Source organism: Pseudonaja textilis, chromosome 3 (assembly GCF_049901715.1).
Source record: "Pseudonaja textilis isolate UNSWEBS1 chromosome 3, rPseTex1.2, whole genome shotgun sequence".
NCBI lineage: Eukaryota > Metazoa > Chordata > Lepidosauria > Squamata > Elapidae > Pseudonaja > Pseudonaja textilis.
The window spans coordinates 154,184,318-154,200,484 of NC_141992.1; the positions used below are offsets into that span (position 1 = coordinate 154,184,318).

At 38.8% G+C, this 16,167-nt stretch overlaps 1 protein-coding gene across 6 annotated transcripts in view; it reads left to right on the plus strand.

Annotated features, from left to right (window-relative positions):
- The first annotated feature begins 836 nt into the window (after window positions 1-836).
- MIB1 (MIB E3 ubiquitin protein ligase 1) overlaps window positions 837-16,167 on the plus strand; it is a 51,931-nt gene continuing 36,600 nt past the window's right edge. For 3 of the 6 annotated variants that reach the window (XR_003373940.2, XM_087931154.1, XM_026699313.2), the window contains exons 1-6: window positions 837-4,171; window positions 8,071-8,242; window positions 8,426-8,555; window positions 9,304-9,408; window positions 13,507-13,573; window positions 14,387-14,591. Coding sequence is in view for 5 of the 6 variants with exons in the window: in XM_087931154.1 (XP_087787280.1) it covers window positions 3,943-4,171; window positions 8,071-8,242; window positions 8,426-8,555; window positions 9,304-9,408; window positions 13,507-13,573; window positions 14,387-14,591 (908 nt within the window). In the remaining variant the exon portion in view is untranslated. The remainder of the gene's footprint in view (window positions 4,172-8,070; window positions 8,243-8,425; window positions 8,556-9,303; window positions 9,409-13,506; window positions 13,574-14,386; window positions 14,592-16,167) is intronic. The other 3 variants (XM_087931155.1, XM_026699312.2, XM_087931156.1) reach the window with 3 other exon arrangements.

Below are 16,167 nucleotides of genomic sequence, written 5' to 3' on the forward strand. Positions count from 1 at the left end.
TCAGGAATTGTGTTTATTTAGTCTGCTGAAAAGAAGGACTAAAGGTGATATGATAACAGTGTTCCAATATTTGAGGAGCTGCCACAAAGAAGAGGTCCTCATCTTCTTTTCCAAAGCACCAGGCGGTAACACAAGAAATAATGGATGGAAACTAATCAAGGAGAGAAGCAGCCTAGAACTAAAAAGAAATTTCCTAACAGTGAGAACAATTGATGGAATGACTTGCCTTCAGAAGTTGTAGGTGCTTCATCACTGGAGGTCTTTCAGAAGAGGATGGACAGATGCTTGTCTGGAATGGTATAGTTCTGTGCTTGAGCGAGGTGTTGGTCTAGAAAACCTCCAAGGTCCCTTCCAACTTCGTAATTCTGTTTTTCAGAGAGCAACCAAAGTCCCCTAGATCTTACCATGTGTTCTGAGAATACCAGTAGTTCAAATGTAGTCTTAAACTTAAATATTACAATTGTGTTTAGAAGAAGTTAGTTCTGTGTGATAATTTTTATCTGTTTCAAAAGCTAGTACATAATACCAGTAGTTTTATATATGAAATATCTTTCTGTTGTCCTAGCCATCTGGCCATAATCATGCTGGCCTTTGTTCAGAAGATTATGAATAATATCAGTGCTATCTTTTATCCATGAGTGCAACTAGTTTTATAGTAAGTTTGTTATTATAAGCAAACACTTGCATGATGCCATAGGCTAGCAAAGTATAATGTTCCACTATCATTGAAAGCCATTTCCAATAATATTGATATTTTGAAACTAACAGAACTGGTGATCAAATAGATCCAAAAACAGTCCATCTATACTTTTCATAGAAGCAAACAAGAAGCTTCCAGATCTACAAGTAGGTTAGAAGCTGTCAGAGCTGAAGAAGCTTCTTGGATGAGAAGTTAAATGTCTTCAAAAGAAAAAAAAAACTAGAAAAAACTAGAAAGTCCAGTTGCCTCCTGAGAAAGTACCTTTGGGACAACCATCGCCTGGATGACTGCGAATCTCTACAGACTTTAAGGAGGTTAGAAGATTATGCTGTTGGCATTAGAATTTCCCAACACACTCTGCCCACAATGTGCATTGAGTAACACACTGAATATGGGTATTAGAATTAATAAATAAATTGCTTAACAAATAAATAAATAAACTCTAGGAAATAGCCTTAGTACCAAGTTCATAGTACCAAGGCCTATACTGTTTATTTTTAACTGGCAGGCACTTTTCCAGTGCTTAGGTAGATACAAATTTTTACTTGGAATTCTGTGGATTGAACCTGGAGTGATCTGAATAATATGTAACCTGCCAATAAATATTTACCCCATTTATTATGTTTATTAGAATTATTTAGTAATTTAATAGCATTGAATGGCACTCCATAATAAACATAAAAATGATTAATACTCCAGCTGGAATAAATATAAAATTATTCAAAACCAATATATAACTAGTAAATGAAAATAAAGAGAATCATCTATGAGGTAAAAAAAAATTGTAATAACACTGCAAGAGATAGGCTACTGTTGTACATTAAGCTACAAACCAACTATCATGTGTTTTAGCCCAATGTTTTTTTGTAAACTGAGCCTGTATCATTAGTTATGTTTCATTGTGTGTGTCAGAAAATAAGGTCTGCTGGCAGGATTGGCAAGAGAAGTGGGAGAGAGACCTCTTTATCCCAATCTTCCAATGTGGATTGCAGGTGGCCCTGAAAATCTCTGACCAAGGATGGATTGAGAGCATGTGGGCAGCAGCCTCAGGGGCCAGTGTGAGATGGACAGATCCCTACCCCTAATACTAACTGTGAACAGTACATTGCATATAATTCCACATGTTTTATGCTGCAAGAGTTGAAAGATTTCTCTTTAAAACTGGAGCAGGAAAAGATAAATCCAGTCTGCTTTTTTGGGTGGTCATGGGTGTGTTGAAGATGACATCATCCACTTTTTGTGGTGGTTGAGGCAGCTCTAATTGAGACATTAGCATAACTGCTAATGTCTTCTCATCATCCCTGTTGATAGGCTGTCCTATTACAGGTGCTAATTTATTGAACAATTATAACTATTAGTAATGGTAATTCCTGTAAAAGATCACTGGAACAACTTTGTACAATATGCATTTATAAAGGTAAAGGTTTCCCTCACATTCTGGCTCTAGGTAGTGGTGCTCATCTCCTGTTACAAAGCCGAAGCACCAGCACTGTCCGAAGACGTCTCTGTGGTCATGTGGCCGGCATGACTAAACATTGAAGGTGCACAGAATGCTGTTACCTTCCCACCAAAGTGGTCCCTATTTTTCTACTAGCTTTTTTACATGCTTTCGAAGTGCAAGGTTGGCAGAATAGGTTGCATTTGTATTCTAACTAAATAGTTACTAACTGTACATTTTATTCAACTTATACAGCTGCTAGTCCATAGACATATGTCATAATGTGTATTGTTTAAGAAGTTGCATGATTTTTCTTTGCTTTTTCTGAAAACAAAAATATTAGCAGACCCTATTAAAATATTTTTCAAATGTTGCTAATAAAGAGTACTGAAGAGTACAAGCCATATCTATGTTAGGTTTTCTATGACTATAAAGAATAGTTCATAACATCTCATGAAAGAGGCAAACCACTTCATGACATTAATAGTAACAATACATTAAGTGTTTGAAACATACAGAATAGTGAAATACCAATTAACTACTCTGTTAAGAAAAGACCAACAGCTAGTGCAAAGCAAAAAGGCAGAATAAAAGTTGTACTTAAGAGTAGTTTTATCTTCATAGGCTCAAAATGTTAAAGGCATGGTGAATGAGTTAGCTCTGCTATTTGGGAAAATGTCAAGGCTAAAAGTGTTGACACATCGCGTTGACAGATGTGTTTATCAAACTATGGTTTCCCAAGGTAGTAGGGTAAGATTGTGAAAGCATGATACTCAGAAAGATCCCATTGCTTTTGAATCGTTGGAAGAATATGACTGAAAATACCTTGGACAGAAAGAAAATCTAATATTAGATGAAATTAAATCTGATTTTCACCGAAGCATTTATCCTAAACACAACATGAGAAGGCTATATAGATTCATGGGAGAAAACGTTGCATCGAAGAAGAGGAGGCTAAGAGAAGGCAAGGTAACTAGATGCATTCACTGGTAACACAAAGATTAGCTTCCAATAATTCAACGGAGCAGTTACTGGGAGACAATCCTGAGATAATCACAGCCACCTGGTCACAAAGCGGCTTGGCCGAACGATTTAACCAAGGACGGTCCTGAAAGGAACGCCGGCAGAAAAGCTACTGCGAGCGATGGCGGGGGAGCTATTGCCCTCCAGTTGTCCTTGCTCTTGTTGCCGGCCTGATTCATCAGGCTCGAGAGAGCTTTCAGGTGCGGCCACATTTCGCGCAGTCCCCATTGCAAATCCAGAAGTTCGGCCCTAGGCGGTGCAATACACTTCTCGTTCCCCTAGAGGTCCCTAAGGAGTCTCTCGCTTCCTTTGTTCTGTGAATGGGGCCCTTCCCTTCCCCGGTTGCAGGATTGGAACATGCGCAGGAGAGCCCCGTGTGCCCTACCTCCACTACTACCGCGGCCGGGATGGCGATACCGCCATAGTGCCCGGATGTAGCCGAAGCGTCAAGGTTCGCCCCCTCCCCTTTCGAACCTGCATAAAGCGCGGCCAGCTTCTCCGGTTTGGGCGACACCATTTTTTTTGGGAGGGGGGGGTTGCGGGAGTGGGGGGGGGAGGCTATACGTCGCAAACTCTGCGCTCCGCTGGCGGAGGCCGCATCCTATCTACCCCGCGGGACGAGACCGGCCGGCTGGTTTCCTTCGCTTTTCAGGTCTTTTGTTGTTCCGGCGTTTCCGAGAAGGCATCCCCTACGGCCTCGGTTTCCCCGTTATTGGCGTCAGCGACTCTCCCGGCCTCGTCGCTGCACCGCGAGGGACGGCCCCGGCAAGGCTGAGTAACAATGAGCAATTCGAGGAACAACCGAGTGATGGTGGAGGGCGTCGGTGCCCGGGTCGTGAGGGGACCCGACTGGAAATGGGGGAAGCAGGATGGCGGCGAGGGCCATGTGGGCACCGTGCGCAGTTTCGAAAGCCCCGAGGAGGTGGTGGTGGTCTGGGACAACGGCACGGCCGCCAATTACCGCTGCTCGGGAGCCTATGACCTGCGCATCCTCGACAGCGCGCCCACAGGTGAGAGGGAAGCGAGACAGCCGGGGCGCTTCCCGCGGGGTGCGGGGCGGCGGTCTCAGGGGAGAAGTGTGCGGGCTTGGACCCTCTTTAAGGTCCAGCGAGTCTCCCTGCCGCCGGCGCCACTGTCGGCGCCGTCGGGACACCACGCGGAGTTTCCCAAGAGCGGGTGAGGGTTGCTGGCGTCTCTCAGACGAGGCCTTGTTGGTCCGCAGGGCTCCTAACCGTGGTTAAGGAACTCCCTGCTTAAGCGGGGTGGGCGTGAATGGGGAAGCCCGTAACAAAAGTTGCACAGGGACGTAAGAGCTCAGTCAGTAGTTCAGCACAGAAAATGTTAAAAGGATCAAAACAGAGTTAACAGGAAAAAGGTGTGGTGTAGTGAAATAGATCCAGCGTTGTCAATTGAAAATGCCCATTACTTGAAGGCAGAAGAGAGGGATGCTCTCCATCACAAGTAATTGGGTTAAATCCTACATGTCTAGGTTCGCCTTTGGAGGTTAATTTCTATGTAAGAAGCTAATTCAATTGGAACTTCTTAGTTTCTTCACTTCAGTTTAATGGAAAAACAAACACCCCCTTTATTCTATGGGACACACACACACACACACACACACACACACCCCTTTAGGATGTATGATAGGGCTGCAACTTTGGCTTGGATAAATATAAAAAGGATTTTCATCTTGTAATGTAGTCATGCTTCCCCCACCCCACCCCAAGAGACAATTTTGGCACCCTTTAAAAAAAAGTATAATGTTGAGGTTAAATATTGGGAGGGTTCTTTTTTGTCTTTGGAACAAGGTCACTTTGTCACTGTGAGTTACTCATTTTTTAAAATAGTTTTTGATCCAAGTTTGGAAAGTTTTATGCCAATGCTTAGTCTTGGAGAAGATGCCCATTGTAGCAAATTCAGCAACAGGCAAATTTATATTTTCATTGCTGTTTTACAATAGTGAAGAAATGTGGATTGTTAATGGCCTTATTTTCTCAAATTATTGCAATATGAAAAATATAAGGTTCTTAGAAATCAGCTATTACTGAATTAGACGTTTCTAATATTCAATTTCTATAGCCACCCATCTAAACCAATGACTTTACAATTCAAATTGTAAAGCTTACAATTCAAAAAATATGCAACAATATTAACTTTTTAAAACAAAAACAATAGAAAATGAAATAAATATTTATCCAAACTAAATATGCATTCTAGCAGAGATACTAGGCCAACTAACAATAAAGCCAGGAAATGGGACATTTAGCACATTCAGTATCCCAGGCTCAGGAACACAGATTTTTAGAGCTTTCTGAAAGGCTGATAGGGTTGGGGCCATTCTAATTGCATATCCTTCAATATTCCCACAAATTGGGCTACTGCAGACAATGGCCACCTTCTAGTCCCTACCAGCCAACACTGTTTGGCTGACAGGATCTGCAGCATGCCTTATATGCTAAATTGAATTGGAAAAATAGAGATTCTTGGAAAAAGAAGTAACCCGGTCCCAAGCCATGTAAAGCTTTAAAGGCGTCAACCAGCACCTTGAATTACATCTGGAAACATACCAGTAGAGGTATTCCAGTAGTAGTGGTGTTACATGTGCCATAAATCTGGCAACATTTACCACCTGCACAGTTGTATTCTGTTTCAGTTCTATACCAGTTTCTGAATGTTCTTGAGGGTCAGCCCCATGTAGAGCATGTTTCAGTAATCTAGACAAGAGGTTACAAGGGTGTGAAATACTATGTTACTAACAGCATTCCAGTCCAAAAATAGGTATAGTTGGTGTGTCCCCCGCAAAGGTGTGCAAAGACTCCCCATGGCTGCCATCTGCTGTTTGAGCAGAAATTTTGAGTAGTTCAGAGAACTGGCAAATATCACCTCTGACTGGCTCCACCCTCATCTGTTCTCTTCCTCCTGAGTCCTCAGCTGATTGGCTGAGACTTCTTTTATTGCCCTGCATAGGAAAACGTAGCTGGAAAGCAGGTTAGTAGGGTGGGGAGGGAATGGGATTTTGAAGTAACCTTCCCCTGCAGTGGGGAGAAAATTGAGATTTTACAGTATCCTTCCCCTGCCACACCCACCAAGCCACACCCACAGAACTGGTAGTAAAAAATTTTGAATCCCACCATTGGTCTATTTGGTAGTGCAGCCCCATCCAGAACTAATGATGCAAAAACCTGCATATGGATACAAGACTGCCCTTTTTATTATTAAATAATTACCTATTGAAGGCAGTTTCATATTTTATGATTAAGAGATACATGTTGGAAATCTCATTAAATTGGTGAACATAGAACTGGTGTTTAAACTCAGATGTGGGATGAAAAAAAGACTGCTTATAGCTTCTTTAGAAATCTTTTCATTTTATTAAACTGTACATTTTTAGAAATTGATTAGCAATATAACTAGTACTACTAGATACCAGATAAGTTAGGTTCTATCAGAATTAGGACTGGTTAGATTCACCCTCGTACTTTCAGTTCCTTCATAGTCTCTCTTAAGATTTCAATATGCAAAAGAGTGTTTACTATAAAAGTGAGAATTCCAGTTGTCCTTTTATTTAGTACGTCTTAGCTTATTCCCATATATATATAAAATCCTATTTTAGTTTTAGAATATATAAGTAGTTCTTGACTTTGATAAGTGACCTTCAAAGTTACAAAGCACTGAAATAGTGACTTTATGGCCATTTTCCATACTTATAAGCATTATTAGCATCCCTGTGGTCACGTGATCAAAATTCAGGTGCTTGGCAATTGGCATGTATTTATGATGGTTGCAGTGTACGGGAGTAATGTGTTCACCTTTTGCGACCTGACAAGCAAAATATAATGGGGAAGCCAGATTCATGTAATAATCATTTTTGTAACGTAACAACTGCAGCAATTCACTTAAACTGTGGTAAGAGAGATTGTTAAATGGGGCAAAATTCACTTAACAACTGTCTGACTTAGCATTGGAAATTTGGGGCTCAATTGTAGTTGTAAGTCAAGGAGTGCTTGTACCTAATCAAATATTATTCTCTTAATCAAATATTTTATTTATAGCTTTTATAGATTCATTGATCAAATATTGTATACTTTGTATTAATTAATGGCATTGTCTTTTTAAATATAAATGACTTATTAATGCTCAATAGAAAATATAGAAGCTGGTGAATGTTTATTGTTATGGGTCAGTGTTTTTAGCAATTAGGAGTTTCAGATGATTCTAGTTTTCTAGAATAAAGAGAATATCGACATCTAGAATAATTTTATGAAATCCAGTCATTTTAATATCATTATTTAATTGATGGTATTACTTATGCAAATCATTGCAATTATAGGAATTTGATTATATAATTAGAATTGTGTAATTGATACTGATAACCATATACATTCTTATGGAACAATAATTTAAAATTTTAAGTGATTGGTGGTAGACCAAGGAATTGCTCATTTTTCTGCTCAACTTTCAGCTCCTTTCATCCCATGCATCTTTCATAGTATTGTAAAGGCCATATTAGCTCATTTAATTTATAGTAACTATATTCTTTTTTAAGATATAGTATCTAGAACCGCAGACTGTTTTTATAATGTATTTGTATATAAATTTTAATGATACTGAAGTTCAGTCAGTTTTAATATCTAAAGAGTAGTGAATTTGCCTATCTGGGAGATTTGAATTGTTTTTAATATGTAATTATAGACTCAGTATCTTATATAAAAATTCATATTTGAACATTTGACATAATTAGTACCTGAAGCTATGATGGGATTAAACTGAATAATGTAGACATTATGGGGTGTGGTTTGAAAAGTAATTGAAATTATAATAATGTACTCAATGCCTAGACTCCAGTGTTTTTTGTTTGCTTTCATATCTTCTATTTAAAATACTATGTTAGTTGTATATCTATTTATAGGTATTAAACATGATGGGACTATGTGCGATACTTGCCGCCAGCAACCAATAATTGGTATTCGATGGAAATGTGCGGAATGTACAAATTATGATTTATGCACAGTATGCTATCATGGGGATAAACATCATCTAAGACACCGCTTTTACAGAATAACCACACCTGGAAGTGAAAGGTAACAAATATAATTAGTTTTAAAACTATAATATTTAGAAAAATCCCTGTATCTAAAATATTCATTAAACTGAAATGTACTGTTTTATGTTAAAGCAAGTTTTAGATTTTGGCAATAAACATTTTTAAATAACTTATTTTTGATTGGGCATCTCTTTAACCTGTCATCAATATTAAATTTTAGGGTATTGCTGGAATCGCGCCGTAAATCAAAGAAAATTACTGCAAGAGGAATCTTTACAGGTGCCAGAGTGGTACGAGGAGTTGATTGGCAATGGGAAGATCAGGATGGTGGCAATGGGCGCAGGGGCAAAGTAAGAGTTTAGAGTACCATTACTGTTTCCTTACTATGGACAGTTCATGACTAATGGCAGGATACATTATGTGCTTTCATTACCAATGAATGTTTGATATTTCTTTGGATTTTCCTTCTAATTAGCAACATTTATCTGTTCTCTATCCGTTTAAAATATAAATATTGGTATGTTTTGCCTCATCCTGATGTGGCTCACCGACAATGTAGTAATACTATAGTATATGGAGGTGATGATAGTAATAAAATTATTTGGTGAACAGGTAGTAAAAATTCATAATGAGTAGGATAAAACCAGATGATGGTATATTTCTAAGAGGTGTTTTATAGCAGAAAATTTGCTTGTCCATCTCAATTGCATCTGATCAATGATGACCTGTAATACTTCTTTCCTGGTAAAGATGCTAATCAATCTTCCTCTCGCCAGACAAGATTTGTTTAAGTTATTTGGGTCCTTCCTAAATGACCCAATACAAGGAATTGATGTGGAAAATGGGAGAATTTAATTGGCCTCTTATATTTTTAATCATTTGTGCAAAGGCATAGAATATTTTTTAACTGCTACTTTAATGGTTTTCTTTTTACAGTTTTTAAAAATGATGATTTGTATTGTAATTAGCAGGTTTTTTTGAGTGTAACCAATTCAGTGTTTTTAGAAAAATAACATAAGTATTCTTGCTGATTGTGGGATAGTCATTTTTTGTATTTTTATTTTTGGGAGTAAACATGCATTCTTTTTATTTTGCTAGGTAACTGAAATCCAAGATTGGAGTGCATCAAGTCCACATAGTGCAGCATATGTTTTATGGGACAATGGAGCTAAAAACCTTTACAGAGTTGGCTTTGAGGGCATGGTAAGAAGTAAAACAATACAAAGCACCAAAGTATTTCATGATGAAGTAATAACAATGGCCTGTGCTGTGCTATTTTCTTTTGTGTTGTCCTTCTGTCAGTTTGCATGCTGTTAGGCGCTTCATTGTTCTACAGCTATAGGGATAACTAATGCATATGCATAAGTCTGGTTTCAGACTAATTTTTAAGCTGGCTTCTGTCTCTCTGTATCTATAACATTTCCTCTTATAAATAGGTGACATTTCTAAAAAAATAAAGCTAATACCTTCAATAGTAGGGACTGCTGTAAAACAGTTCTGTACTTATTTCCATCCTTGAGGTAGTCACATATTTGAATTATTCATGAAACATTAATGCATTATGGACGTTAATTCTTGAGTAATTGTGGTTTCAGTGATGTTAGGGCATAATTGCTACAGCTGCTAATATTTTGTTTCATTTCACATGTGCATGTGCAAATGTTTTAAACATAACTTATTTCTGCAATCTTTACATAACATGAATATACTTGGTTAATGGGCATTTTTTAACATTAGTTTTAACATTATTCATTTTTTGGTTTTATTGCAGTTAGTTGACTTTATACAAATTGATATCCTAATCAAGTTGCAAGATCCCCCTGTTTTCTGTTTGGTAATAAAATAGTGTGATGCAAAAATTTGCTCAAAATTACGGATTAGTATAAATAAGTTTTTATCACTGTCATGTTGGTCTTGCAACACAGAGCATAATCAGCCAAGATGCTTTATTGATTTTAAAAAACACTTTTTGAAAAGTTTTTCATTCAAAATACATGGTGTTGCATGTTCAAACATAACTATAGTTGTTAAAAATAGCTTTCTGAGTTACATGCATGTACATTTTTTCCTCCAAGTCTTTGGGTTTTTTTTTCTTTGCTCTTGTTACCAAATTGCAGGGTGCAAGTGTGTAAATGCAGAGGTTCTGTCTTATATGGTATAGTTATGAATTTTGGAAGTACCAGTTACTGGTTAAGATTGTTCTATTTATATTATTCAGAGGAGAATGCATCTTGCATATGCCAGTTTACATTTCTGGGACTTTTGTCTCTTGATAAAAACGAAACAGAGTTCTTTGTAGCAGCACATGGTTGAAATACACACCACCTGTCCCTTTGTTTGCTCCCTGAGTTGTAGTTGATACAAATTAACACTCAGCTTTCTTCCTGTTTGCTTCCTACTTTAGCATATATGCCTTGAATGATCTTTGGCCAATGGGAATTGTTTCAGAGATAGAACCACATTTCTGTATTTCGATTAGGCATGGCAAGAACCATTAGACTAAAATTTAGAATTTTAGAATCTGAATTAGAAAATTAGAATTTGTTACTAAGTATATTAGCTGGAGATTGTTTGTTTATACCACCCATCTCACCTACAAGATGACCTGCAAGACTCTCTTTATTTTATGCATTTTTATTTGACTTTGCAAACATATATGTTCCCAAATTTTGGGGGAAATTGTTATTCAGCATTATCACTAATTTTATAAGAGAGGAACGTGCCTAAGTTAGACAAGGCTTTCTATTTGTTGAATGTGTACAGAGAAGGAACTTAGTATGATTAAAATGAGAAAGAAATGAAACTTGATAATCATAATAGCAATAGCAAGCAATGGCACTTAGACTTGCATACTGCTTCATAGTACTTTACTGCCCTCTCTAAGTAGTTTACAGAGTCAGCATATTGCTTCCAACAACCTGGGTCCTCATTTTACTGATCAGAAGGACAGAAGGCTGAGTCAACCTTGAGCCAGTGAGACTCGAACTGCCAAACTGCTGGCAGCCAGCAATCAGCAGAAGTAGCCTGCACTACTGCATTCTAGCCACTGAGCCACCACGGCGCATATGGCTATATCCTGAGTTATAATTGCAAAACTTGAGTATTACCGTATATACTCGAGTATAAGTCGACCCGAATATAAGCCGAGGCACCTAATTTTGCCTCAAAAAAACTGGGAAAACTTATTGACTCGAGTATAAGCTGAGTTTTTCAGCACATTTTTGGTGCTGAAAAAAACCCCCTCGGCTTATACTCGAGTCAGATTCCCTCTGAAAAAAAAAATGATGTGGAGCTCCGGAGCTGGGCAGCCGCTTCCCTGCTTCCGTGTTTCCTTTGCAACTTGTAAGCATGGGGGTAATCGGAAGCAGAAAAGTTCTTGCATGAGGATATATTGTTTTTTCTTTATTTAACTGTTTTTGGGGGGGGGGGAGTCCCACCGTCATGTGAGAATGCTCAGAAACGAAATCTATCCGCCTGAAAATAAGTGTGTGTGTGTGTGGGGGGATTTTAACAGAGGGAAGACATAGGGAGAAGGCAAAAGCGACGGAAGATCCTTCAGGGGAAACTGAGGGGGAGACTCACCCTTGGTCCAGATGAGTCCCCTTCCCCACCCCTAAGGAAGCAGAGGCAGCCAGCAAGGGCAGGCAAGCCCCACTTCGCAGACTCCGTCCGTCCCCCAATCACGCAACCCAGAATCGCCCTCCCCTCAGGGGGCAGCAATGACGCCCAGTGTTTCCTGAAACAAGAAGCTCCGCCGTGCAATGAAAGCGCCCTGGCTCTAGGCTCAGAAAACAACGCAGCTGAGGTGGCTTCGTTTCCTCAGCCCTAGCTGCTTTCAGTCCACTCGGGAGGATGAGGGGGAGGAGGAGGTGGTGGCAGCGGCTCGCGTTGTTTTCTGAGATCGCAGAAAACAACGCAAGCTGAGGTGGCTTCGTTTCCTCAGCCCTAGCTGCTTTCAGTCCGCTCGGGAGGAGGAGGAGGTGGTGGCAGCGGCTCACGTTGTTTTCTGAGATTGCAGAAAACAACGTGAGCTGAGGTGGCTCGTTTCCTCAGCCCTAGCTGCTTTCAGTCCGCTCGGGAGGAGGAGGGGAGGAGGAGGTGGTGGCAGCGGCTCGCGTTGTTTTCTGAGATCGCAGAAATCAACGCGAGCCGCTGCCACCACCTCCTCCCCCTCCTCCTCCCGAGCGGACTGAAAGCAGCTAGGGCTGAGGAAACGAAGCCACCTCGGCTCGCGTTGTTTTCTGAGCCTAGAGCCAGGGCGCCTTCATTGCATGGCGGAGCTTCTTGTTTCAGGAAACGCCGGGCGTCGTTGCTACCCCCTGAGGGGAGGGCGATTCTAGGCTGCGCGATTGGGGGACTTCGTGGCTTTGGGTGGGTGGGTGGGAGCGAGGACGGACGGAGTCCACGAAGCGGGGCTTGCCTGCCCTTGCTGGCTGCATCTGCTTCCTTAGGGGCGGGGAAGGGGGCTCATCTGGACCAAGGGTGAGTCTCCCCCTCAGTTTCCCCTGAAGGATCTTCCGTCGCTTTTGCCTTCTCCCTATGTCTTCCCTCTGTTAAAATCCCCCCCCACACACACACACTTATTTTCAGGCGGATAGATTTCGTGTCTGAGCATTCTCACATGACGGTGGATTCCCCCTAAAAACAGTTAAATAAAGAAAAACAATACATCCTCATGCAAGAACTTTTCTGCTTCCGATTACCCCCATGCTTACAAGTTGCAAAGGAAACACGGAAGCAGGGAAGCGGCTGCCCAGCTCCGGAGCTCCACATCATTTTTTTTTTTAGAGGGAATCTGACTCGAGTATAAGCCGAGGGGGTTTTTTTCAGCACAAAAAATGTGCTGAAAAACTCGGCTTATACTCGAGTATATACGGTAATTTAAAATGTTCCTTTTCCACATAGTTTGTACAGATTTACTACAGAATAAATGGCAGAATTTCCTAATTTTTTTTGTTTGCCCTGAACTATAGAACAAATAGGGCAAAGGTCATTCTACAATTACTTACACATTTACTGGTAATAAGCTTCACTTAAAATAATCAAACTTACATCTGCGGAAACATGCTGTTATTTTTTTCAGTCTCCAGAGTTTTAATGAAGTATGAATGCCCACTTAAAACCAGAGTCTAATTACTAGATAGTATCTACAATTTAGAATACTCTTAATGTCTGTAGGAAAATATCAGTTTGCTATTTCTTTATGAATTATTGAAAGCTTTAAAAGTACCATTTATCAAGTCATAATAAATATCTAAATCTCAGAGTTAAATTCTCTGTATGAATTTTTATTTCTTCTAGTCAGACCTTAAATGTGTCCAAGATTCAAAAGGAGGATCCTTCTATCGAGACCACTGCCCTGTGCTTGGTAAGATACAGAATATGAATTCTTATATTCTGTGCATAAAGCTAAAGGGACATGTGTGTAGGCAATTTAATAGATGATTGATGACATTAATGACAGTGGTTATAAGAAAAATGCCTACTTACGCATAACTCTTGGAGGTAAATGCAATAAGTGAGTATTGTTTATTGGGATTCACAAATGTAGTGATTACTAGACTTCCTGCCAAGGAATGCAGAAGAGCAAGGCTGCAAGTTAAATGTTCTCTGAAAAGATATATAAAAATTAGAAAGGCAATGTTTCATTACTTATACAGCCACAATCTAGCATCCGATGAGAATGTGGAGCTGCTAAATTCTAATTCTTTAAAGTGGTTCCAAGCCTGCCCTTTCTACTGATGCTGGTACCTCCTAACAAAAAGTGTTTGTTATTATGCCAATATATTGATTTCTTTCATACTAAGGAAAAGAGAAGAACCTGATTACCTGCATCTTTCCTCTCCAGGTCATCAGGCAGATTTAGCTTGTCTTCTTTCACTGTAGAATTCAGAATCCTTTACAGCAATCGTATGGAAAGATAAAACATAATGTGTCGCCCAGAGAACATTTTACTTAATATTTGTCATATTTTTCCAGACTATAATTGCATAAGTTTGTTAAATGAAGTGGTAATACTGTTCCCTGTTTTCACTTTTAGTTATGTAATGCTGCTGTGTTTCCACATTGCTGAGATGAGATTGTTAAATAGCAATGTATCCTTTTATATGATTATGAATTATGTGTTTATTTATGGATGAAATTGCCAAAACATACATTCTCTTTAAATTCTTAACTATAGGAGAACAGAATGGAAACAGAAATCCTGGTGGTTTACAGATTGGTGATCTAGTGAACATTGATCTTGACTTAGAAATTGTTCAGTCATTGCAACATGGGCATGGAGGATGGACTGATGGAATGTTTGAAACCTTAACAACTACTGGCACAGTTTGTGGAATAGATGAAGACCATGACATTGTTGTACAATATCCAAGTGGGAATAGGTATATTAATTTATTTTTTATAAAGCAAATCATTCTTATTATGCAAGTGTTTAATTAGTGTTTTATATTTACTGTTGTGTCATGCAAGATCTCTCAGAATGGAAATGCTAATTCATATTGATGAAGTGACTTCCAGATTGTAAATGCCATGGGCTTTATTTTATATTCACTGCCTTGTATAGCAGGGGTGTCAAACTGGCGGCCCACAGGCTGGATGCATCACCAGCTCCCAATAGTCTTTAAGAATATTCGATCTACTTCTGTTTCCTGCTACGGTCTAACAGCACTAATAGTTTCAGCCTGAAAATCTGTGCAGTTCCTTAACCTACAGGCATTAGGTACACAAAGATTTTTAAGGGGAAACTATCAGCAGCTTAACTCTTTGTACAGTTAATTCTTCCTCTAGTCATAAGTCTTTGTTGGGATCATACTACATAGAACAAGGAAACATTTTTCTTGACCCTTAGACAGTTTTTGCTTAGAGTACTTAAAAATCTGATTTATGACTACATTCTTAAAAATTAATATATGAGCTGTTTTTATTTCAAATATCAGACTGAATTAAAAGGCATGCTGAATCAGATCAAAACTTTCTCCAGCATTGTATTTTCTGTAGTGGCCAAATAGGTGCCTGTGAGTTGTCTTATGCCATTGAATGATATAATTACTCTGTTGTTTTTCTTTTTTCTTTTTAAAAAACCACCTTTTCCATTTGTCTTTAAAGGATGACCCTGGTTTCCAGTATTGCGAGAAAAAGTATTTTTCTTTCTTTCTGACTTTCTTCATGATGTATTACAGTAATTTGCTTAATTCCCACATTTCCAATGTTTCATCAAAGGGAATATGCTTTAGTGTCTTGGTCATGAAGTTGGAAAGAGCTGTTTCGATCCTTGATTCCAATCTCCTGCTTCAAGCAGAAATCCAAATTAATCTACTTCTGCCACAACACTCTCTTACTTCTGTTTAAACATATCCAGTGAAGAAAAGCCTATCACCCTTCTGTTCAATTAATTTGTTAAGTTGCTCTTATTCTAAAAAACATTGCTTTGACCTTTCTTTTCTGTGTATTTTGTGATACTGTGATTTTGGCAGTCATATATTTTAAAATCTCTTATTGTTAGATGAGATGTGCAAAACGTTTTCAGTAAGGACACTTTTTTGAGTTCAGCTAATTGTTTCAGGTTTAAAATAATTCACTCTGAACTCATAGCAACTTTACCAGAAATGTTCCAAGCTGAAACAGAGTAAGCTTGAAACAGCTCTGGTAAGGTCAAAGCAGATTTATCAAGGTTTTTTTTTTTAACTTGGAAAAGACTACATTGAATTTTGAGAATACCTCTAATACTTAACATGAATTTATCTTTTTTCACAGTTGTCACACATTGAGTTGGTGTTTTCTAGTTATGTTTCATAGCTTAAAATCCCTTTGCTAGTCAGCCATTACAATCTAAAATGCTGTTTTATGTCTGTGTAGATTCTGTATTAAATTATGACACTGTTTTCCCTCTAATTTATATTGAACTATATTTGCAATTTTAATTTCCATTCTCCAGGTTTGAAATACTTTTTTATTCAG